General features: G+C 41.3%; 1 protein-coding gene across 1 annotated transcript in view; it reads left to right on the top strand.

Annotated features, from left to right (window-relative positions):
- STK39 (serine/threonine kinase 39) overlaps positions 1–24,733 on the top strand; it is a 321,280-nt gene that overhangs the window by 187,334 nt on the left and 109,213 nt on the right. Inside the window, exons 11-14 of the mRNA XM_070357864.1 lie at positions 3,966–4,088; positions 4,189–4,218; positions 12,151–12,213; positions 14,777–14,844. Of these exons, the coding sequence (XP_070213965.1) occupies positions 3,966–4,088; positions 4,189–4,218; positions 12,151–12,213; positions 14,777–14,844 (284 nt within the window). The remainder of the gene's footprint in view (positions 1–3,965; positions 4,089–4,188; positions 4,219–12,150; positions 12,214–14,776; positions 14,845–24,733) is intronic.

The following is a 24,733-nucleotide window of genomic DNA, read 5'->3' as shown; positions in this document are numbered from 1 at the left end:
GGCCAGGCAGTAGGCATGGGATGGAGGTGCCAGAGAGCTGGTGGGCTCAGGGGAAATGTCGGAGTATAAGCTGTGGGGACAGTAAACTATTTACTACTGAAAATTTGGTGAGTTTAATTTTAATTTTTGATGATTTAGAAGGCTCTTTTGTTTGCTTGGCCTTGCCTCAGGGACATTATAAGTAACAGTAGATTAGAAGCATGTTTTCTAGGTCTGGTTAGTAGAATGCCTGGTAAGAGAAAAGTTACTGAGTGTTGTTTTCTGCCATGCCCAGAGTATTCTCGGTGTGTGGATGTGAGACGAGTTCTTGGGTTCAGGCTGCAGTGGGGCAGGCAGTTTGTCCAGCCAGTGAAGGGGAAGTGGAATACACAATTTCCAGGGGCAGGAAAATCATTCCAAGGAGATCCCCAAATCCACTCCTGGAGGAGTTACTGTGGCACTGTAAGCAGCTGGCCAGTGTCTCTAAGACAAACTGAAATAAACTGGGTTTCTTTGGGTCACGTTCATCCTTTATTCAGGAGTTTGTTAGAGAAACATACCTCCATTTCTAACATTTAACACCTTGTGCAGAAAGTGCTTCCGTTGGCTTTCTTGTATGCTCCTGTACCCATGCTTCCTCCTGTTTTTATGTCTGGAGCCAGGTGGCAATTTGAGATACTGTATGGAGGTCCTGGTATTTATAGAAAGCTCCTGTTCCGAGCAGCAACCCTGGCAAGATGAGTCAGGCGGCTCCAGGGACTGTTTCGCTTGTCGCTGCCATTCCCTCTCCCTAGCCAATCTGTCCTAGCTCTGCTTCTGACACCCGACCCCATGGCCACAAGAACTGGCCTGGGAACCACACTCTTGTTCCCTCTGTCTGGTGGAGCCTGACTTATTTTTTGTGGGAATTATAACTTCATTTCTTTAATGGATTTTCATAAAAATACTGTTTTGAGAAAGAGAAAATAATATCACTTTCCTTCCCAGAGGTTTGGTATAAATAGAACTGCTCGGTTGTATTTTATTCCCAGTTTGGGCAATGAATGTTATTGCATGTAAAGGCTTGTCTAACCTCGCTGTTGCCAGCTCTGACCTGAGGAGTTTGTGAGCTTATGAATACCTCTAGCTATGACTTAAATTGAGCTCATTTCTCTGAGAATCATCGGGTTATTTTTTAAACCCCTGACAGAGGAAAAATTTCATTCAGTCACCTCTTGGCTTTACTAAGTGAGTGGGCCATTTAATAGAATAAGAACAATGTAACTGGCATGCAAGCATTGTTCTAAAGGTGAGTAACCTCCATTTTCATCATTGTAAGGAATGGGGCGAGATAGAAGCTTTTACACATTTTGATTTTTGAAGCATCTGTTTTGTAGATTATTCTTCAGTTCCCTAATATATTAAAAAAACAAAACAAAACTGTTTAAACTATGTGAAACTTAGTCGCCTTAACTCTAAGACCTCTAAGACCTCCAAGTTTCCTGTCATCCTTATAAACTCCCTACAAGGCTGTAACTTTGTAAAATTGCTTTCTGGTCTCTTCCTTAGAGGTCAGTGTCATATAACTACACCGTGAAACCTGGGTTTCAAATTATGCTTAGAGTTTTTTCCTTTCCAGTAAACCAAGATAACATCCTTAAGGAATATATTTGTGTTCTTATTCTTGCTACACTATACGAACATTTTATGCTACATAGATTTTTTAATTGTTCTCTGTCCTAATTTCTGCATTCCATTTGTTTAATCACTATTTATTGCTTAAAGGCCAACGCCACCATTTCTTTCAGTATCCGAGGCTATAATCCTAGACATTTTGCTTTATCTTTTGCTCTTCCAGCAAATAAAACCAAGAGGAGGGAGACAGGGTTCTAAAATGAAATAGAAGCTGGCCATTTTATTGTCTGTAGTTGGATGCCTCTTGTAGAAACAAAATGGACAGATTTTCTAAATGTAGAATGAGAGGGACGAGAACATCAACTGAATTTTAGGGTGGGAAGCTGTACTATCTGGCTGCTTTCAGAGAGATTTCCGTGGTATGCTCTTTTAAATGAGCGTGTGAATGTTAGTAATTGTCAACCATGTTTGAGTTTTACAGTCTGAATGAAGGTATTTTTCTGTTTATGATCCACAATTTTACTTGTCTTCTCACTTCTTAATTAATAGTATGTTTTGTAGTAGATGTGGCTTTAAATGCTTTCTTTTAATGTAGTCATTAACAGATTTTCCTCTGTTGCTCTCATCATGATTAGTGTTGCTAAGAAAATAATTAATTTTACTGTATACGTCAACAGAAAATTTTCTTGTTATCCCTTTCTTTGATATAGCTTTAAAATGAGCAATCTGTTCTGAAAATCCTGAAGTGCATTTCAGCATCTTTTCTGCAGTACTTTGCCAACATCTATGAGCATCATTAAAATCACCATCATTAAATAGGTCTTTCCAGTGACTCAGAATGCAAGTGGAAAAATATATATGCCAAGCACAGAGGGAGTTTTACTAAGTGCTAAGTGTTTTGAAGGTGACTTAGAAAAAAATTTTTTGAAGTGGAGAAAAAAGTTTTTTTTTTAAAAAATTGAGCATAACCGTTTGTGATTATGAGTAAGAACCTTTTGGTAGTTTTTCAAGTTTCCATGTTGCAGCTCAAGACAAAGTGATCAGGCTTGCTTGTACAGGATCCACATGGTAATGCCTTCAAATCGAACCCACCCCCGAGTCTGCATTGTTTATGACTTCACATTGATCCAACGCGTGTAAATGCTTGCTTTACGTCTGAAGTCTGTGCTATTTCCCTTGGGACTCATGAACTTCCCACAGTAAAAGTGAATAGGTTCTATTATGGAAAATAGTCTTTCCTCATGTCATACTCTTTCAAAGTCTTCCAAGAACATTTTTAGATAGCTGCTTTTTCACAGTTACTATTCATTGGCATAGAAAGACTTGAATTTGAATGGGCGTTTTCATTTTGTCCTTATACCTGTGTGATCTTGGGTCACTTCTGGGCCTTTGTTCTCCCATCTGTGAAATGAGGGGGTTTGACTGGGTAGTCTCCAAAGTTTTTTTTTTTTTCACTTGTGGCTTCTCTGAATTGACGGACCACAGGTTATTATGTTCACTTGCTACATTGCTTAGTTTAAATAGATCTGAGTGTGTTTTTTTTTTTAAAGCAAATTACTTTGGTCAGAGGCTCATTATTCTCAGTCATCCTCTCCTTTGAAAAGTTTTGCCTTTTCAAACACAGACACTAGGAAAGCATACCCGCATGGACCACATCTCTATATTTTTGAGCTAATTGCTATCTAGTTTTTATAGATATAATAGATTGTTATCTATTAAGGTCATCTGACGTAGTTGCTGATTATCTTGCTGTGTTCCTAGCAATCTCACAGGCCTCAAAAGGGCTATCAGGTGTGTTAAGAATAGTACTGTTTTGTTTTGCTCAAGTAGGTTGGGCAGAATCCTGGGAAAACAATCATGATGTCAGATTCTGAAAAAGAGCAAGGTGGCAATAGAGGGGTACTTGCTTCTGTGATGTAGGTTGTAGATGGCAGGTGCCTTAGGCTAGTGGCTGCCCAGGTCCCTCACCTTCTCTTAATCAACAGTCTGTTTGCATGCATGCATGCATTTCCTTAAGCAATTTTGAAACCTCCCTTGTGGCCTTTCCTGTGTAGTGATTCATAAAATATGAACTGAAGCCAGAGTGAAAAAAGGGTTTGATCCTTCATGGCTGACATGTGTGGTACTCTTCCAAAATATTTTGTTCTACACACATTTAGTAACTCATTTCAAGAAACAGTATCTTTGGATAGAGAATGCGTGTGGGTGGCTGTGGGTGGCTTTTGGGGGCAATCCTTGCTAGTTACCCCTGAATTCATAACCACTGAGGTTATTTTCAGGGTCGGTGTATGCTTTGTGACTCAAGTGGCAGCACTCGCAAGCACTGTTCACTTTCGACTGGTGAAGCTTTGAGTGGATTTCTTTTGATCCAGGTGAGACGAGTTCCAGGGTCAAGCGGTCACCTTCATAAAACCGAAGATGGTGACTGGGAGTGGAGCGACGACGAGATGGATGAGAAAAGTGAAGAAGGGAAAGCAGCCTTTTCTCAAGAAAAGGTAGGTCACATTGATGATGGTTAGCTGACTTGTGTCAACTTTTATTTTTGTGATTTTCTTGAGGCATGTATGTATTAATAAATATGTATTTGTTTTACAGTCACGAAGAGTAAAAGAAGAAAATCCAGAGGTGAGTGTGGTTACTTGTTTAGTTCTTTGCCTCCTCTCTCGCCTTTACCTCTGCCTGCCAGTATTAGAGTCTGAGCTGTTTGGGGAAGAACCTTCAGAATTTTGTTTTTGTGGTATAGGAAAAAAAGAGGCACATAAACTTGGCAAATCTTCATGCCTTCTGACTTATTGGGTTGGCCAAAAACTTCATTCGGGTTTTTCCATAACATCTTACGGAAAAATCCAACAGAATATTTTGGCCAATCCAATACTTTGGAGCTGTGTATATTGGGGCAGATTGCTGTACTCTCTGAACCTCAGCTTCTTACTCTGTCAAATGGTGGTGATCACAGTACTTATTGAATTGCTGTGAGACTGATAAAATCACTTAATAAAGCACTCAGTGGGGTTCTTAGCACAAATTAGTTGCTCACTTAATCTTAAATTCTTATGTCACTTAGGAAACAGAGTAGGCATACAGGAAAATTTCTCCTTGATTTTTGGTTTACCATAAAGCAAAATATTCAGATGGCTAGAAACTCTAGGTTGAATTTGTTGGTCTTAATTTTTAAGTCTTCTGGGCAACTTAGTAGGCAATACACACTCTTTTATCCTCTTCCCTTTGAGAACTCGGAGAGGGCAATGGCACCCCACTCCAGTACTTTTGCCTGGAAAATCCCATGGATGGAGAAGCCTAGTGGGCTGCAGTCCATGGGGTCACTAGAGTCGGATATGACTGAGCGACTTCACTTTCACGTGTTGGAGAAGGAAATGGCGACCCACTCCAGTGTTCTTGCCTGGAGAATCCCAGGGACTGGGAAGCCTGGTGGGCTGCCGTTTATGGGATTGCACAGAGTTGGACACGACTGAAGCGACTTAGCAGCAGCAGCAGCAGCTTTGAGAACTGGTTATCTTTTGATTAACTTTATTTCCTCCACTGGTTAATTATCCTAATGACTAATGATGACTGTAGTTCAGAGAACTTGCTAATTCTCCTAGAGGAAGTTTGAACACATTTAAATAGCTCCAAATATTTACAAAGCTAGTAATTAATATATTCTCAGTAAGAAAACTGAAGACTTTGGGTTACACGTGATATCCATTCCAACTCTCTAAATTTCGCAGACATTTCCTTTTAATTAAAAGGAGTAAATCTTAGCATTGTGCTTTAAGTGGAAATAACCAGATGGACCATCTAAGAAGAGAACATCAGAGACACAAGCCATTCTTTCCCTTCTCATGTCTCATTGACGGGCCTGCCTCCTATTGGTAACTCCTTCAGATCCTGTTTCCACCTTTATTTATCATGTGAATGAATCTATTTTATACATAAAATATAAGCTTTGATCAAGGAAGTTACATAGATGGTGGTAAGTCTCATAGAAGGACACACTGGCCACACACATATCCTGCCATGTTTTTGGAATGATCTTGACCTGTTGTCATGAACTCTGCCTTCTTCTTGCCCACTTTTCTGTTTATCTAGAGTGAAGTGCCGATCAAGGTTTTTCAACTAAGAGTTTCTGTGAACAAGAAGTGTCAGTTCTCCCTGGAAATAGAACACAGTAACTTGATTCGATAGCATTCTTGACTCAAAAATCATTCGTTATTGGTTCACTGCAGGACATCTTCTTTGGATGGTATTCACTGTAGTCATGCCTTACTAGTACAGACAGATGGGTACTTTCTAGATATCTATCTAGATATACTATCTAGAAACCTAGCATTTCTTTCTTCATGAGGATTTGTTAAGTTTACTTTGAGAATATCTTACTATGTGCTTGTTGAAATTGCTCTGAAAACTGATCTGTTATTTGAATAAAAGCAATATCTTTTTGGCAACTGTATTGTCTTCATAGCCAGGAAAGAGAGCGGTGTATGGCATGCTGTCAGTTTGTCATTAAGCATTAACCTTCTTGAGTGGGATTTGAAGTCTTGGGCACTTCACTGTATCTAGACTCATTTGATTTCCCAGTGGCATCTGTGCCCATCTTGGGAACTTGGGCATAATTAAGGAAGTGTATCAGATCAGATCAGTCGCTCAGTCGTGTCTGACTCTTTGCGACCCCATGAATCACAGCACGCCAGGCCTCCCTGTCCATCACCAACTCCTGGAGTTCACTGAGACTCACATCCATCGAGTCAGTGATGCCATCCAGCCATCTCATCCTCTATCATCCCCTTCTCCTCCTGCCCCCAATCCCTCCCAGCATCAGAGTCTTTTCCGATGAGTCAACTCTTCGCATGAGGTGGCCAAAGTACTGGAGTTTCAGCTTTAGCATCATTCCTTCCAAAGAAATCCCAGGGCTGATCTCCTTCAGAATGGACTGGTTGGATCTCCTTGCAGTCCAAGGGACTCTCAAGAGTCTTCTCCAACACCACAGTTCAAAAGCATCAATTCTTGGCGCTCAGCCTCAAGATAGGCTTATTTCTGTGAAAGTATACATTAGTTTGGATGTAAACACTCCTACCAAACTTTAGAAATCACCAGCTCCACCTCCTGTTATACAACTTCCACCATTTTTGTTTGTTTCTTTTTTTTGTTGTTTGTTTATTTGCTTTTGGCAGGGCTAACATTTCAGTATCATGTGCTATGTTCATTCTCTCCAATGATGGTTCCTGTGTCCTTTCAGCTTTTAATTAAGGTAGCCCTGTGATTTGCCAGTCACACCAAATTGCTGTTTGGATGTGAAGCAAAAGCTATTTTTTAATTTATTATAAAGGAAATTGAAATTGTTGAATATATTCAACAAATATAAGTAAATTATATAAATATAAATGATATAGTAAATATGTGTAATGAGCATATGATGTGCACTGTTCGATGTGCACTGTTTTAGTAGGCACTGGGGGATATGTCAGTGAGGAAAACAGAGTCCTTGTGAAGCCTCCATTCCGGTGGGAGTAGATAAATTATATCCAGTAGTGTTCATAAGTAAATTATGTGGTTTGTTACAATGGAATAAGAGTAATGGGGAAAAAATCAAATAGGGTAGAGGGTGAGCTATGGTATGGTCGGAGTTTATGATTTTAAATGTGTGGGTCTGTGTAGGCCTTATTGAGAGGGACATGAAGACTTGTAAAAGGTATGGGAGAATTAAAGAGAAATAACTCTAAAGGACCATTTTATCTTGCTGCCCCTCAGACCCCTGTGACTGTCCTGTCTTTCCAGAGGTTATCAGTTTGCACTGTTTTCTTCCAGAACTTTTCTTGTTTGTTCACATACAAATATGTATGTAAAGAAATCTAGCATATCATTTTAAAAACATTAAGATCATAAAAACTATAAAGTGTTGCATCTTGCCTTATATCTTGGAAATCTTTCCACAGTACTTGCTATAGAATTGCCTCTTTATTTTTAACTGCTGAGGGGTATTCCATATCACAGTGGTTTAACCATTTCTTTCTTGGTGAGAACATTGAGGTTGCTATTACAGACTATATTCCATTAACATTTTTTGTGTATGCATTTTGAGGAGTGCACATATAAATAAAGCATAAGTACACAAAATTGTGATAGAATCTGCTGACTTTGGATTTTTATAGCTGCTATTATCAAAAGCTGTGTCATGCTAAATATCTTGTCATCTATACCTCAATAAAACTGGGGGGGAAAAGCTATATACAGTCTCAGACTGTGTACCATTTACCTTTAAACATCTTTTAGAGGGAAAACGCTTAGTCTGTACTAAATGGTACATTGAAATGCCACTGTCTTTACATGTTAATAAGCTTTTCAGTAATACTTATCATTTAAATTGCAGTTGAGTTGTTTACTTGACTATAAACCACTGGGTGCCTGGGGTGGTATTTTATTCCTGTTTTCCCTTAGCATCAGGTAGGTGTGCTGTACATTTTTGCTGGTGACATAGATACCCACGTACTGAAAATCAAACATTAAACAAATGTCTGAATACTTCTATCGTATTTATGAATAGATGAGAAAGGGAGGAAGAGACAGAAGACGTTTTATAATCGAGCTGAAGTTTAGAGAAAGTAATCTTAGTAATTCCCTATTTAGATTGAGATGCTGTAATAGATGAGGGGCATTTTAGAAATGCTGGTTTTGTGAGGGACTCTTTGGCTTCCCAGGAAGCATAAGACAGAATGTCCAGTTATTAATAGCATTAGTTGGAGAAAATCGAGAAGGCCAGAGTTGGGTATTTGCCAGAGGGACACTGGTAGATGTGCCTGGTAGTGGGCCGTATTTGGAGATGAGACATTCTGGTATAAACTGTCAAGTTGCAGAGTTACACCACTTATCTACTGAGATTTATAGCCAGACTCAGTGAGAAATTTGTCCTAGTGTGTCCCTAACTTGGTTTTTTAGAAATAGCCTTGCAAAGTTTTAGTCACCTACTATTAATTATTAATTTGTAGTAAGTAAATAATTCATATGTTCGGTGACATGAAAACTTGATTTGCAATCCTGGCTCCATATCAGAAAAACTGAGAGCTTTAAAAATGCAGATCCCTAGACCCAGCAAATCAAATTACAATTTGGTGGTTTGGAATGATGTCCGGGGCAATTCTGATTTATAAAAAGCTGCTCGCATGATTCTGACATGTGGCTAACTAGGATCAAGGACCACTGACTAGGAAAACCACACCAGCTGCTCTGAATTCAGAAGTCCAGACTGGAATCCAGGAAGGTTGTGTGCTCCACATCCCTGAAGATTTGTTTTAAATAACTGCCTATTAGAAGTCTCAAACAAGCCTCCCTCCTCCCAAACAACTGTGACCCTTCAGACATCCTTTTGGGAAAGTTGTCCTCATTTCTTAATGATTGAAAGCAATGATGCCAAGTGGGCAGATTTGATGACAGAAGCTCTGTAGGGCCCACAGCAGGTATATTGAAGAATTTTGTCATGGAGTCTAGGCTAGGTTCATCGTTTCCAAACTCTGATATTTCGTTCTGAAGAGAAAATACATTTGGTGTGGATTTCGGGTAAGTGAGTTGCACCACAGCTTAGACACCATGTAAAAGCTAAATTCATTGCATCACTGGATGATTGTTAAAACTGCCTTTAGCTTTTTAAAATTACTTCTGATGACATTGCATTTTCCAAAAGCCTGTCAGCTCTCATGTTGTTGGTCTTATATCCATTTGTCGTGGGAGGCCAAGATTTGATTTCTCCCTCCAAATTGATTGTACCGAGCCGTAGTCATCACAGCTGGCTTTAACTTGATGTTTTTATGATATCACTTCCTAAAAGGTGTTCTTTTTGCAGGTGACTGGCTTTCTTAGTTGTGGCTAAAATTAGTCTTCTGTATTTCTGAGAATAAACCTTTTGCTTTGGAGTGATTTTAGGTTTACAGAAAACTTGCAAAGATAGGTTGGAGTTCTCATCCATTCCTCCTCTGTGTTCTTTCACTGTTAATTTTTTTTGTAGCCTTGGTACATTGGTCACAACTAAAACTCATCAGTGATCTTTTGTTTGTCGTCGTTTAGTCGCTGAGTCATGTCAGTGCTGCGTTATTGTCTGCCAAATCTCAGATTTTATTTGAATTTCACTGGTTTATCCACTGACATCCCTTTTCTGTCTCAGGATCCAATCCAGGATAACACATTGCATTTAGCTATGGCCTTGTTAAAAACAGAAAATGAGAAGATTAGACAGAGACTATGAAAAATTAGAAAAACAGATGTGGTCACTTTTTTCTCTCCATTCCAAGATCTTTTCCTCTTTCATTCAGTCCCAGAGTCCTGGCTCCAGGGCTGTGTCCAGTATTAATCTATGATTTTTCTTTGCTCTTCCTATAAAAACATTCATTTTCTCAAGTGTCCATCTTAAAGCGAACTGTTCAAAAGCAAAAAAGAAAAAAAAACTCATTAGACAAATATATATTTTACTGTTAATGAATGACAGCTGCTTAATGTGTTAGCTTTCTTGTAAGTTTTGACATTTGAAAATGTATACCCAGAAGTCATGCCCTAAACTAATAGAACGGGATCTTTGGTGGTGAGCTCTAGCAGACTAGAGTTGGTTGTCAAGGAAGAGATTTTGTGCAGGGACACCCTCTGTCCACCACTCCTGTACATCTCTGCATGCTTCGTATACCAGTGGGGGCTGCAGACTGGTTTTTTTCTCACATGCAGGGTTATACCTACACAGTGAGGCTATGTGGTATGCATGGGGTTCCAGCCCCCAGTCCAGCTAAGTAGTTCTCAGTGCTCCTGATGGTTCAGGAGTAAGGGTCAGGGCGGGAGATGGACCTCCCCAGGGACGAGAGAAGCTGTCACCTGTAGTAAATGCCATTAAGAATTTTCCAGATTACAAAACTTCTTTGACAAAAGGTAGAATATTCTGTAGGTGCTCATGTGGCTTTTGGTTGTATCTCAAACCTTAACTAAGAATGAACTTTTCACTGGGCTTCCCTGGGAGTCCAGTGGTTAAGACTTTGCCTTCCAATGCAGGGGGTGAGGGTTCAATCCCTAGTCAGGAAGCTAAGATCCCACATGCCTCGGGATGAAAAACGAAAACATTGAAAAAAAAAAAAAAAACTTATTTACAAAACAGATACAGACTCACAGACATAGAAAACAAATATAATTAGCAAAAGTAGGGGGGTGTTAAATTAGGAATTTGGGATTAGCAGATACACACTAGTATATGTAAAACAGATGAACAAGATGCTACTGTATAGCACAGGGAACTATATTCAATATCCTGTAATAAACCATAATGGAGAAGAATATGAAAAAGAATATATATGTGTAAGTGAATCACTTTGCTGTATACCAGAAAGCAACACAACATTGTAAATCAACTCTACTTCAATAAATATTTTTTTTTAAATTTAAAGATAAAGAAGATTGTGGAATTGGTCTGGAAAATTCTTTACAAGAATTCATTTGGGGTGGGCGAAGGTCCTCTGGCTGGTTAGTAAATACTGGTTAATTGTTCTTCTAAGATAATCGTTTCACCCCAACATTTTACTGTGAAAAATTTCCAAAATATGACAACATTAAAAGCATTTCATAGTGAACATCTGCCCAGCAATTACCTCAATTCTGCCATTGCTGTACTTGCTTCATCTCACAGTTGTCTATTCATCTGTTGGTCCATCTTTGATTTTGGATGCAGTTCAGAGTAAATTGCAGATGCAGGTGCACTTCCCCCTATTTCTTCATTACTAACACAAAAATAACTATTGTTTGTGGAAACATGCACACAGTTATCTTTGCAAAAGCATACAAAAATTTTATGCTCAAACTTTAGAAAACTCTTGGCACAAAGAATTTCTGATGACTTCCGATAATTTTAGAATTGGTAGTAAGTTTAGGCAATAATATGTATTTTTCATTCTTTTTTGCTGCTGTGTCTCTTTCAGTTTGTCTTTCAAGTTGTGTTCCAGGGCAGAGTTCACAAAAGTGGGGCATGAGGCAGAAATATTTGGGGTATCACATTGGGGTCAGGTTTCTAGCTTAGAGGGAGAAATATAATCTCTCGCTCTAGATTCTCTTCTGGGGAAGATATTTTTTGAAATCCAGTGCTGCAAATAAATTGTTCAAAGTAATGATTAAAAGGGGCAAGTTGTGCTAATCCTAACATCCTTTCATTAAGGGGCTCCCATCTTGAGATGAAGTTGTGCAACGAGAAAAAAAAATGGTCCTTGAGCATCTTTCTGTTATCAAGTTTAAAATACCAAATTGTCTGTGTGTTTTCACTTAAGCTCAGTGGTTCTCTAGAAGCATAAGGGTCACCCGGGCACCTTATTAAAGATGCAGATTCTCTCCTGTCTCAATGAAATTCTGAATCCTAGGCCAGGTGGTGTCCTTGGTGATCCCAATGCAGGTTGTCAAAGGACCACACTCCAGGAAATGGTGCTTTAAAATTACTTAAATTATTTAAGATTTTTGTCTCTGATAACTGAGACTTAATGTAACCACACTGACCTTAATGTCCCATTTTGGTGCCCTAACGTGCTGTCACGGTGGCTCTCTTAACAGATGGTGGTGAACGCCAGCAACATCCCCGAGCAGATACAGTCCCTTTCTGTGCAGGACTCTCAGGTACGTTTCTCTGCCTGTCATTTACGTTTGAGATGCTTTGCAGACAGATTAAAAAAAAAACAAACCTGACGTTTTAGGAAGATAGACAGTATCAGGGTAGTGCTTCCAGAGCAGGGGCTTGTAAACTCTCTTTTTTAATGGGTATGGGAAAATAGAGGACTGTCACTATTGACCATGCTTCTCAGGGCCTCCAACCTTTAAATGATAGGTTCAAAAGCAAGAACTGATTACCAGACTGCTTCCAAAATTGCTGGTACTGTGTGAAATGGGAAAAGGATTCTACTAGGTTCCAGTCACAAAACATTATAGTTAATTGATGCTCCTGGTTGGATTTCTATGACGTTTTTGTAATTCTTTTATCCTTGAATTTCATGAGCCAGTTTATCTCTACAACTTTCCTTGTAAAAATAATAGTTCAGTGACTGTGAAATGAATTCATATTAAAAATTATATGACAGAACTCGTGTGCCATGAGTTGTGTTGGGTCCTGATGAAGGATGCTGACCTATCCAGGGTAGGGACTATGCAAACTCAGAGTGTAGGCCCCCCATTTTGATTTTGCCACTTAGTTAATAGTAAGCCCTTCGGCTCTCAAAGTGGTTATGTGCTATGCTTAGTCGCTCAGTCATGTCTGACTCTTTGCAACCCTATGGACTGTAGCATGCCAGGCTCTTCTATCCATGGGATTCTCCAGGCAAGAACACTGGAGTGGGTTGCCATGCTTTCCTCCAGGGGATCTTCCCAATCCAGGGATCGAACCCAGGCCTCCTGCAGTGCAGGCAGATACTTCACCATATGAGCTGCCAGGGAAGTCCAAGAATACTGGAGTGGGTAGCCTATCCCTTCTCCAGGGGATCTTCCTAACCCGGAATGGAACCGGGGTCTCCTACATTGCAAGTGGATTCTTTACCAGATGAGCTATGCGGGAAGCTCAAAGTGGTTATACTATCAAGTATTACCAGCCCGGTGATCAAATTTCCCCCTGAATCTGCATATTCCATTTAAATTTATTTCTATTCCACCTGATCTCTATTTTATGAAATAGCTATATGCATAGGAGAGGGAGTGATGGGCTTTCATGGTTGCAGGTCAGACATCTAGTCTTTGACCTTGTTTTATAGATGAGGAAGCAAAGATTTGCAGAGGTCAAGTGGCTCATCCACGGTTGCACAACAGCTTAGAGGTGGAACCAGGATTCAGTTTATGTCTTTACTTTGTATTAAGCAACTTAGCTTCCTAGGTGGCGCTGTTGCTGCTAAGTTGCTTCAGTCGTGTCTGACTTTGTGCGACCCCATAGACGGCAGCCCACCAGGCTCCCCTATCCCTGGGATTCTCCAGGCAAGAACACTGGAGTGGGTTTCCATTTCCTTCTCCAATGCGTGAAAGTGAAAAGTGAAAGTGAAGTTGCTCAGTCGTGTCTGACTTTTAGCGACCCCATGGACTGCAGCCTACCAGGCTCCTCCATCCATGGGATTTTCCAGGCAAGAGTACTGGAGTGGGGTGCCATTGCCTTCTCCGAGGTGGTGCTAGTCATAAGTAAAGAACTTGCCTGCCATTGCAGGAGACATAAGAGACATGGATTCGATCACTGGGTCAGGAAGATTCACCTGGAGAACGAAATGACAACCCACTCCAGTATTCTTGCCTGGAAAATCCCATGGACAGAGGAGCCTGGCAGGCTACAGTCACACAGAGTCAGACACAACTGAAGCAACTTAGCAGGCAACTTAGTATAGCACCTTGAGATAAACTGTAGGGATTGGTTGAATGATGAAAGGAGATGTAGGAATAATAAAGGATCAAAAGGCAAAGAATAAAGGAAATGGAAAAAGGAATTAGGATACCTAGTATTGTATAACATGGTATAGTTGGACTCCTTTTCATATATAGTATTTGTTCTCCCAGGAAAGTTTCGAGGCAAATATTATCCCCATTTAGTAGATGAGAAAATACGTTCACAGAATGACTTGCCCACGTTTGCAAAGCTGGTCAGTGGCAGAGCCAAGTCTTGACCAAAAATTCCTTATTTTTTCTGCTCTGATGGGAAGGTCTCATGTCCAAGGATTCATAAAGTAGGAAGGGCCTGTTCTGTAGAGGCATTCATGACTGATGATCTGTGCTCAAGGAAACAGGCTCTAGGTGAGAAAGGCAAACTGGCCTCATCTGCTACGTTCCTTCTTCCTCTGCATCTTTGAAGTTTAAAGTGCCCAACCTCTGTGCATCCCCAAGGCCCAGTAGATGCCGTCCATGGCTCAGGTTGCAAGGTGCCCCTTTAGATGGCTGATCTTTCTTCTTTGGACTTACTGCAGCATATACCAATTGTTCACAGGGCCCATCCTCCTACTGAGGCTTTCTATATGAAACATTCAGATCCACAGTTGTGATGGGAGATAAACATCATTCCAGCCTTCACACAGAGGTGTTTTGTGCCCAAATAATAGGCCTGTAATAAAAGGCCTAGTATTGAAATTTCCAGGAAGAAAGGACTTACGAATCAATGGTTATCATGATTTTATGCATTTGTTTCCCGAGTTTATAACTGTTGGCTGTTTTGTTTTTAAAGGGCCTACCCAATGCTAGTGAAGACTACAGAGAAGCTTCTTGTGCCGTAAACCTCGTTTTAAGATTAAGGTAAACAATGTTGTTTGTTTTGCGTCGTTTTTCCTATAGTACAATATTCTAATCTACTTCCTTAGCTTTTCGTAATATTAGCATAAAATAAAATGATCTTATTTGATTTCCTGGGATAGTCAGTGTGGGCTGTATTCCCAGGACTAATTGCTCTCTTGTAATTGTTTCCTCAAGAAGAATAAGAAAGAAAAGCACCATATGAGTGTATCTCAGTGTACCCTTCATTAAGTTTTTCTTTTTTTTTCCTTCCTTTTTCTTTCTTGGGTTTTTCTTTCTCTTTTCCCCTTTTCTTTCTTTCTTTCTTTTTTTTTAACAATGTAAGTTCACAGTAAGAGATTTTTAATGAGTTTCTTTCACACTTCAGCAGTCAGCCTCTGACAGAAATAAACCTTGCTTGTACTACAAGTTGCCTGTTCAGAACATTCTTCAGTGACAGGTTTGATCAGCCACTGTGGAGAAATGATAGATATATTTTGAAAGAACCCTCAGTCTTCTAGGAAAGGGATACAAATATAGTATCTGACAGTCTAGTCTTTGTATCTAGTGAAAGAAAGCTTTCTATTTTGAGAATTTCTAAATATAAGGTTGATTTAATGTATATTCTTTGTTGAGAATTTGGTGTCTCATGACTAAAGAAATTTGCTTAGAGTTAACTATAAATAGCTTAACTTACCAGGTCAATTAGAACACCATCACATCTTTGAAGGTGTTTTAAAATATGCCCTCCTTTGACAATTAAACAGAACACATGGCTAATGGACCTTTTTCAGACCTGTGGCTATAAAAGTTGGTTTCATTTTCAAGGTTAGTTTCCAGCCCTCTGAATTATCATAATCTGTCGGGCTGGATTATTATTACCGTAATCACCCCGTCCTTCTGATAGTCATTTACAATCTGCAGTGCATTTTCACATATTTACTGTGGGAACCTCACAGCAACCCTTGGTGTGATTTAATTCAGAGTTGATTTCCAAGTCAAGATGTGAAATTATTACAAGACTATTTCCTTATATTTATGAGTAACCTTGATTGTGATTCACAATTGGTGTATTTAGCAATCTCCAAAAAATGAAATAGCCATTCTCTTTTCATTTGACTTTGGAGCCAGACACTTTTATTTTTCACTTCATTTATTCACACATTGCACCAGTATTTCTGAGAGAGCCATTCTGTGCTGGGCTCCATATTTGTCTTTGAGACATAAGGGTGAGTGAGACTGTGGAGGTTTCAGACTAGCCCCCTGAGCATGTGCTGTTGGAAGTGCAGTGTTGGAAGTCATCCGACCTCCTGCTTCACGAATGCAGGTGTCTTTTCTTTGATGTCCCTGCTGGGTATTAACCAGCCCCTGTACATACTTCAGCTCACTCTTGTTTCCACCATCATCCCTGTGATAGTAAAAAGCTTTAATTGCAGTGGTCTTCCTGAAGATTTGGCTGACCATCCTGTTCTGGACTCTATTTCTGACCCTTAGAGCAACTATCGGGCCCTCTGGATAAAAATCTCCTGAAGAGAGTGTTAAAAAGCATATTTTGAGCCTTTCTTGGAAATACTGTATTGCTCTAGGTACCAGGACAGTACAGAACAACTGCATTCCCTCATTTTTCTGAGAAGTGTTTGTTGGTTGCCAGGCTTACTCTTCACCCTTCCTCGGCAAAATAGTTTTGGCCTTGCTTCTCATGATACAGTTCTATATCCCCCTTCTACTCCTCCTTGTTTATGGCCCTTACTGACATTTAGTCTACATCTAGTCTACATTTTTTTAATTGGAGTATAGTCGCACCACAACACTGTGCTAGTTTCTGCTGTACAGCAACGTGAGCCAGCCATTTGTATATGCGTGTCCGCGCCCTTCTGGATTCCTCTCCTATCTAGATCACCACAGGTCACTGAGTAGAGTTCTCTGTGCTGTACAGCGGGGTCTCACTGGTTACCTGTTCCAGGCATGGTAGTGTAACCTGTTCCATGCATGGTAGTGCATACATGTCAGTCCCAGTCTCTCAGTTAATCTTGCCTGCCCCTTCTCCTTTTGGTGTCCATTTGTTAGTTCTCTACGTCTGCGTCTATATTTCTGTTTTGCAAATAGGTTCATCTGGTGGCTCAGATGGTAAAGCGTCTGCCTACAATGCGGGAGACCTGGGTTCAATCTCTGGGTCTGAAAGATTTCCTGGAGAAGGAAATGGCAACCCACTCCAGTATTCTTGCCTGGAACATCCCGTGGATGGAAGAGCCTGGTAGGCTACAGTCCACGGGGTCGCAAAGAGTCGGACACCACTGAGCGACTTTACTTTCATATATTTTTTAGATTCTATATATATGCGTTAATATACAAAATTTGTTTTTCTCTTTCTGACTTACTTCACTCTGTATGATAGTCTCTAGGTCCATCCACGTCTCTACAAATGACCCAAACTCATTCCTTTTAATGGCTGAGTAATAGTCCATTGGGTATATGTACTACATCTTCTTTATCCATTCATCTGTTGATGGACATTTAGGTTGCTTCCATGTCCTAGCTCTTGTAAACAGTGCTGAAATGAACATAGGGGTGAATGTCTTTTTGAATTATGGTTTCCTAAAAGTATATGTCCAGTAGTGGGACTGGTGGGTCATGTAATAGTTCAGTTTTTAGTTTTTAAGGAGTCTCCAAACGGTTCTCCATTGTGGCTGTATCAATTTACATTTCTACCAGCAGTGCAGAGAGTCCCCTTTTCTCCACACCCTCTCCAGCATTTATTGTTTGCAGATTTTTTGAAGATGGCCATTCTCACTGGTGTAAGGTGATACCTTATTGTAGTTTTGTGTTTCTCTAATAATTAGTGATGTTGAACATTGGGCCTAGGTGGTGGTTTTCCTGAGTTTACGGCTTAGATCACTAGTGTTATAAGATTCTCCATGAAGAAAGAGTTCCATGTTCAAATAAATTAAGAAACAGTGTGTCATATCCATCTATCACACACACACACACACACACTTTTTTTGAAATCACAAAGAACATTAACATTAAAGGTTCTAAGAAGTTCTGCAGGATAGGAATTCATTTACTTTTGTTTACTGCAAGACCTCTTTGACCTCTAAAACTCTTTTCCATTTAACCGTGTTCCTTTTAAATGTAGCACTCATATTTAAATGCAGGACTCCAGGTGGGAGCTAAGCAGACTGGAACAGTAGATATATCATGTGATTTTTGGCAATTTGGACTCTATTTCTCCTAAATCAGCCCAAGTTTTCATTGCCTTTTACAATAGCTGTGTAATTTGGTGATGAATTTAGCTTGACCCATCAGTCAAATTAAAAAAATCTCTGTTCTTGGTTGTTTTTTTTTTTTTTCCCCATTTGAAATGCTACCAAATCTGATTCTGAATTGCTACTTGTGTTGTAAAACTCTGTGTATGTCTTACCGTTTGTCAGTATAATAATGGACCTGTTGATTTTGACTCATTGCTTGCCCTCTGTACATTTCGCTCCTGTCACTGTGTCTGTCTTTATTAGAGACAGTGTTTGTATATACATCATTTGTCAGTTTGATGACCCTATCTTTTGTGTCTTTATTCAAAACACTGATCAATGTGTTCAACAGTTCAAGTAGGACAGAACTTTCTGGTATCTCTTAGAAACTATTTGCTTTCTGAATGACTTTCAACAATTAACTAGTATTTTTTGGTATAGTTGCTCAATCAAATCCCATTGATTCTACTGCCTTTTAGTCAACATTTAACTAGCTATTGAGAAGGCTAATGTAAAAGGATCTATTAATAGTGTTCTGAAAATGAAATGAATCAATGATACTTTCAAAAAAAAGTGAATTTTAATAGAGCTTATTTTTAGCAAACATATGTTTATGTCTAATTGTTTACAGGGTATTTGTTTATACTAGTGTTTTTCTTTTGATTTGAGAACTCACAAATCTTTCAGAATATATTGTTGGATTCCTTCAAGGGCACTCCTTATACAGTAATGAACAGTGTGGGGATTAGGGGCACTGACTCCCAACAAAGTAGAAAATCCACTTTTAACTTTATAACCCTCTGTATACACAGTTCCACATCTACAGATTTAATCAACCACAGGCTGTGTAGGCCTGTGGTATGTTGGGAAAAAAAATCCATATATAACTTGACCAGCACAGTTCAAATCCCTGTTGTTTGAAGGTCAACTGTAATTTGAGAAGTAGCCTTTGAAACTTAAAAGTTAAATGCTGTTAAGTTTTTGAGATCACTCTGTGCTGATGTAAACATAAACAGCAGATACACTCATTCATCCTATAGATGTTTATCGAGCACCTGCCTTGTGCACGCCACTGTTCTAGGCCTCATGATGCAACAAGGGAAGAGACAGAAGACAAATTTCTTGCCCTCCAGGAGCTTACATTTTAGAGGTAGGGAACGAGTCCAATAGGAGCATTACTGATATGATATCTTGATTTCTCTGATGGAAAAGCTGCCATCAGGAGGCTAGAAAGTCTGATGGTGCTATTCTCTATTAAGGAATGCGTGTTAGTTTTCTACTGCTGTGTAACAGGTTACCAAAAACTTTGTGGCTTAAAACAATGTCAATTTATTATCTCACAGCTTCTGTAGGTCAGAAATCCAGACATAGTCTACCTAGGAGACTGTAGGAGAGTGCCATGTCTCACCAGACAGCAGTTAAGGCCTGTTCACCTGGAGCTACAGGCTTCTTTCAAGGTCATCTGGGTGTGGGCAGAATTCAGTTCCTTGCAGGTTCCTTCCTTGGCTCTTGTAGGCCAACCCCAGTCTAGACAGTTAATAGCGTGACTGCTTTCTTCAGAGGCAGCCAGAGACCAACTCCCCTCCCCTCCAAGGGCTCAGTCCCTCTGTTAAAGATTTTTCACCTAATTTAGCCAGTCTCATCTAGAATAATCTCCTGTTTTAAAAAATATTTATTTGGCTGCACTGGGTCTTGGTTGCAGCTTGTGAGATCTTCAGCTGTGGCATGAGGGAACTAGTTCTCTGATGAGGTCAAACCCGGATACTCTGCACTGGGAGGGCTGAGTCATAACCTCTGGACAACCAGTGAAGTCTCTAGAATTAATCCTCTTTTTGATTAAGTAAAAATCAACTGATTTGGAATTTGAATTATATCTGCAAAATCCCTTCACTTTTGCCATAAAATGTAACATAATTACAGGAGTGAGAGTCCATCGTATTTAAAGCTGTGGGTCAGACTCAGAGGAGAGGATTACACAGGGCACTTACACCAGGGGACAGGAAGGTTGGAGGCCATTATAGAATTCTACATACCATAAAAGTGCTGTTTAAGTAAAGGGATATTTGAGCAGACCTCTGACAGAAGTGAGGAATCAGCCGTAAGGTTGTGTGGAGCAAGCGACTTTTAGGCAGAGCAAAGCTGATTGCAAAGATTCTGAGCAGGAAGCATGTCTTAAGCAGTTATAGAAACAGCCAGGGAACTAGTGTGGCCAGAGTGGTAGGGAGTGAGGTCAGAGGATTATCAGGGGCTGAATCATGTAGGGCCATATAACCTGTGGTGAAGACTTTGGATTTCACTGTTTGTGCATGGAAAACCATTGAAGGTTTGTGAGCAGAAGAGCTGCATGATCTGAGTTAAATTTTAAAATAAGCACTGTGATTACCTTATGGAGAATAGATCCCATAGAGAGACTTTAGGGTAGAAGCAGAGAGCCTGTTGTCAGGCTATTGCTGTGGTGCAAAAAATGATGCTGTGACCTGGACCAGGGTGGGGAATAATGGAGGTGGCGATTAATAAACAGATTGATAATCTGGAGACTTCTGGATGGAGGAGAGAGAACTCAGAATATTATTCAAAATGCAAGTCTGTGTACCCAGTGAGGCCAGACACTGGCGTTTGGAACATAGTAAGGTTTATTGCAGGACCATGCAAGGAGATGGGTGCCTCATGTCTTAAAAACCCGAAACTTCTCGAAAGCTTTCAGCAAAGACCTTTTATAGAAAAGGTGAGGGAGGAGGTGTCATTAGTTGTTGCAAACTTCTTGGTGTCAGATTCTTTGTACTTGAGGTCAGGTTTGGTAGGGTAACAAATGAATGTTAGTCCGTGTCCTGACAAGAAAGGGACAGCTTTCCCCCTTCAAGGTCCAGATCCTGACTAAGAGCAGGCTGATCTCAGTTGGCAGCTCCCTGAGGTCCAGGTCCACAGACCTGCCCAGCTGTCATTGCTGAGGAAGCCAGGAGCCCAGGACCCAGCTGGTCCTCAGGTTCCCCGGGCCACCTGTATGGTCCCACAGACTGTATCCTTTGCAGACGGCCACTGCCATTAGGTCTCAGAGGCAGGGATGGGGAAAAGGTTTGCTGTCACCTCAAGGGCTGGACCCAGGCAGTGGGTGGCCCTGATGAGGGCTCTGGAGCTCTGCAGGACACAGCCCCAGCCTGTTCCCTGGGCTCCCCAGCTCACCTGCTGGTCCAAGGCTGAATGAGCTGGAGGGCCCCAGGGAAAAGGTTGGGATCTGTGTCTTAACTCACTCTCCATCTCACAGCTACCACTCCCCAGTTGGCTGAATCCCCTCACTAACTGTGGCTTTTTGACAGTTGGTAGCCTGTGGGCAGGGCCCACTGCAGCAGCGACCAGTGACTGAGCAGGACCACCGGTGGTCACTCATTAACACTTTCTTGTGGGAGGGGCCTGTAGCAGCACTGACCTGTGGCTGAGTGGGACCACTGCCTGGTGAAAGGGCACAGGGGAATGGCCTGCAGCAATACCTGCACGCTAAGGGCTGTCCTCACTGTGCTCTAGTACAAAAAGATTACTCAGGGTTTGGGCCTGAAAGTACAAATGAGTGGAGTTGCTGTCTCCTGAGATTGGGAAGGGAGTTGCAGGTTTGGGGCAGAATCAAGAATTCAGTTTTGCATGTTCAGTTTGAGTTGTCTAGTGGAGATCTATGTAATGATGTCAAGTAGGCATTTGGGTACATGAGCTGAGATTTCAAAGGAGATATATTTCTGGGCCAAGATAAATTGAGAACTGTTTGGTGCATATAGTTTTTAAAGCGATAGAATTGCATGAGCTTACGTAGGAGGGGAGTGGTGAAGAGAAAATTGGTCTTGCACACTCGGGTGGTGCGTGGATAAGGAGCAGTCAGCAGGTGGGTGAGGACAGGCTGGTGAGGTCAAGGAGAGAATGGTGACTCATCTGGTAAAGAATCCACCTACAGTGCAGGAGACCTGGGTTCGACCCTTGGTTAGGAAGATCCCCTGGAGGATGGAATAGCTACCCACTCCAGTATTCTGGCCTGGAGAATTCCATGGACTGTATGGTCCATGGGGTCTCAAAGAGCTGGACACGGCTGAGTGACTTTCACTTTGCCTTATACTTTGTCAAGCCAAACAGAGGAAGTATCTCAAGAAAGAAGGAGTGGGAAGCTGCATCAGTTGTTATTCGTAGATCAAGTACAACGGGAACTGAGAATTCATTATTGTATTTGGCAAAAGGCAGCACATTCTTGACCTTGGCAAGTTATTTCAGTGGAGTGCTGGAGACAAAAGCCTGATAGTGTTATGGAACATCACCAAGTCTGTGTGCCCGATGCACAGTTAGGCCAAACAATACCAAAACAGTGGAGTTTGGAACAGGGAAAGATTTATTACAGGGCCATAGAAGGAGGTGGCCCTTCCATGGAAGGAGATGGTTCTTAAGGCCTGAGCCCAAAGCTACTGAAAGCTTTCAGCAAAGCCTCTTTAAAAGCAGAAAGGTGAGGGAGGGGTGTGGTTAGTTGTTGCAGACTTACTGGTGTCAGATCCTTTGTTTTTGAAGTCAGGTCATGATCAAGTAACAATGTTCCTGTAAATCTCTAGCAAATGAATGTTATTCTCTCTCCTGACAAGAAAGGGCGAGATCCCATGGTACAGCTTTCACCCTCCAAGGTCCTGTCTAAGAGGCAGCAGAACTCAGGTGGCAGCTCCTTCAGGGCCAGGTTCCCACATCCTGCCCAGCCGTCGTCGCTGAAGGAGCCAGATGTCCAACCCAACTGACCCTTAGGCTCCTCAGGCCACCCAAAAGGGAGAGACCAGGAGGTCCCATAGACTGTGACCCAGGCACACTGCCTCTGCTCTTAGGTCGCAGAAACCAGGATGGTGGCAAGGTTCACCACTGCCTCAAGGCCTGGGCCAAAGATGGTGGGTGGCCTTGGTGAGGATTCTGAAGCCCTTTAAGACACAGCCCCAAGCCTGTTCTCTGGGCCCCCCAGCTCACGGGCTGGCCCAACGTTGGGTGAGCTGGAGGGCCTAGGGGCGAAGGTCGGGATCTGCCTCTTACCACACTCTCCACCTCATGACCACACTCCACTGTTGCCTGAATCCCCTCACTAACTGTCTTTTCTTAACTGTTGGTTGCTTGTGGGCGGGGCCCACTGAGGCACTGACCAATGGCTGGGCCGGACCCATTGCCTGGTAACAGGCTGTGGAGTGATGATGCAGAGCAATGGCTTCTGTGCTAAGGGCTTGGGCTTACTGTGCTGTGTTACAATACTGGGTTCAGGGCAGAGTGGCAAGATAAAGCATGATGTAACAAAGATAGATGACTTACGAGTATGGATGACTCTTCTAGAAATTTTCTATACAGGGGAGCAGAGAAATGGGATGATAGCTCAATGAAAATAAAGGATGAAGGGAGGTTGGTTGTTTTTAAAGCTTGTTTAATGAAAATGATCCAGTAGAGTAGGAAAATGAAATAAGAGAAGGGACATTGGTAAGCCTAATGTCCTCAGATGGATGGGAAGCAATGATGACCAGGCATCAGAGTAGATGTCAGCCTTAGACAGGAGAATGGAGAGATGACTGTTCGACATGCAGCCACAGTGATGGGAGGGCAGGCAGAAGTTCAAGGAGATTGGTGGGTTTAGGTACAGACTTGTAGAAGTCTTTTTCTGTTGATTCTGCTCTTTCAGTAAGGTAAGGAATGTCATCATTGACAGAAATGAATGAAAAGATGTTTGAGGTTGGAGAGATGAGGAGATAGTTGTATAGGAGACCTGGAGAGTAAATTCACCAGGGAAATGTTGGTGGGATGAATAGGCTGCACCAGTGATTATCACTTGAGGGTTCAGTTCAGTTCAGTCGCTCAGTCGTGTCTGACTCTGTGACCCCATGGACTGCAGCATGGCAGGCCTCCCTGTCCATCACCAACTCCTGGAGTTTACTTAAACTCATGTCCATTGAGTTGGTGATGCCATCCAACCAGCTCATCCTCTGTCATCCCCTTCTCCTCCCGCCTTCAATCTGTCCCAGCATCAGGGTCTTTTCCAATGAGTCAGTTCTTCACATCAGGTGGCCAAAGTATTGGAGTTTCAGCTTCCAGCATCAGTCCTTCCAATGAACATTCAGGACTGATTTCATTTAGGATGGACTGGTTGGATCTCCTTGCAGTCCAAGGGACTCTCAAGAGTCTTCTCCAACACCACAGTTCAAAAGCATCAGTTCTTTGGTGCTCAGCTTTCTTTATGGTCCAACTCTCGCATCCATACATGACTACTAGAAAAACCATAGCTTTGACTAGATGGACCTTTGTTGGCAAAGTAATGTCTCTGCTTTTTAATAAGCTGTCTAGTTTGGTCATAACTTTTCTTCAAGGAGCAAGCGTCTTTTAATTTCATGGCTGCAGTCACCATCTGCAGTCATTTTGGAGCCCCCAAAAATAAAGTCTGTCACTGTTTCCCCATCCATTTGCCATGAAGTGATGAGACCAGATGCCATGATCTTAGTTTTCTGAATGTTGAGTTTTAAGCCAACTTTCTTCTTTCACTTTCATCAAGAGGCTCTTTAGTTCTTTGCTTTCTGTCATAAGGGTGGTGTCATCTGCGTATCTGAGGTTATTGATATTTCTCCCGGAAATCTTGAGTCCAGCTTGTGCTTCATCCAGTCCAGCATTTCTCATGATGTACTCTG

The sequence above is a fragment of the Bos mutus genome, chromosome 2, assembly GCF_027580195.1.
Source record: "Bos mutus isolate GX-2022 chromosome 2, NWIPB_WYAK_1.1, whole genome shotgun sequence".
Taxonomy (NCBI): Eukaryota; Metazoa; Chordata; class Mammalia; order Artiodactyla; family Bovidae; genus Bos; species Bos mutus.
This window is presented reverse-complemented; position numbering and strand designations above follow the sequence as displayed.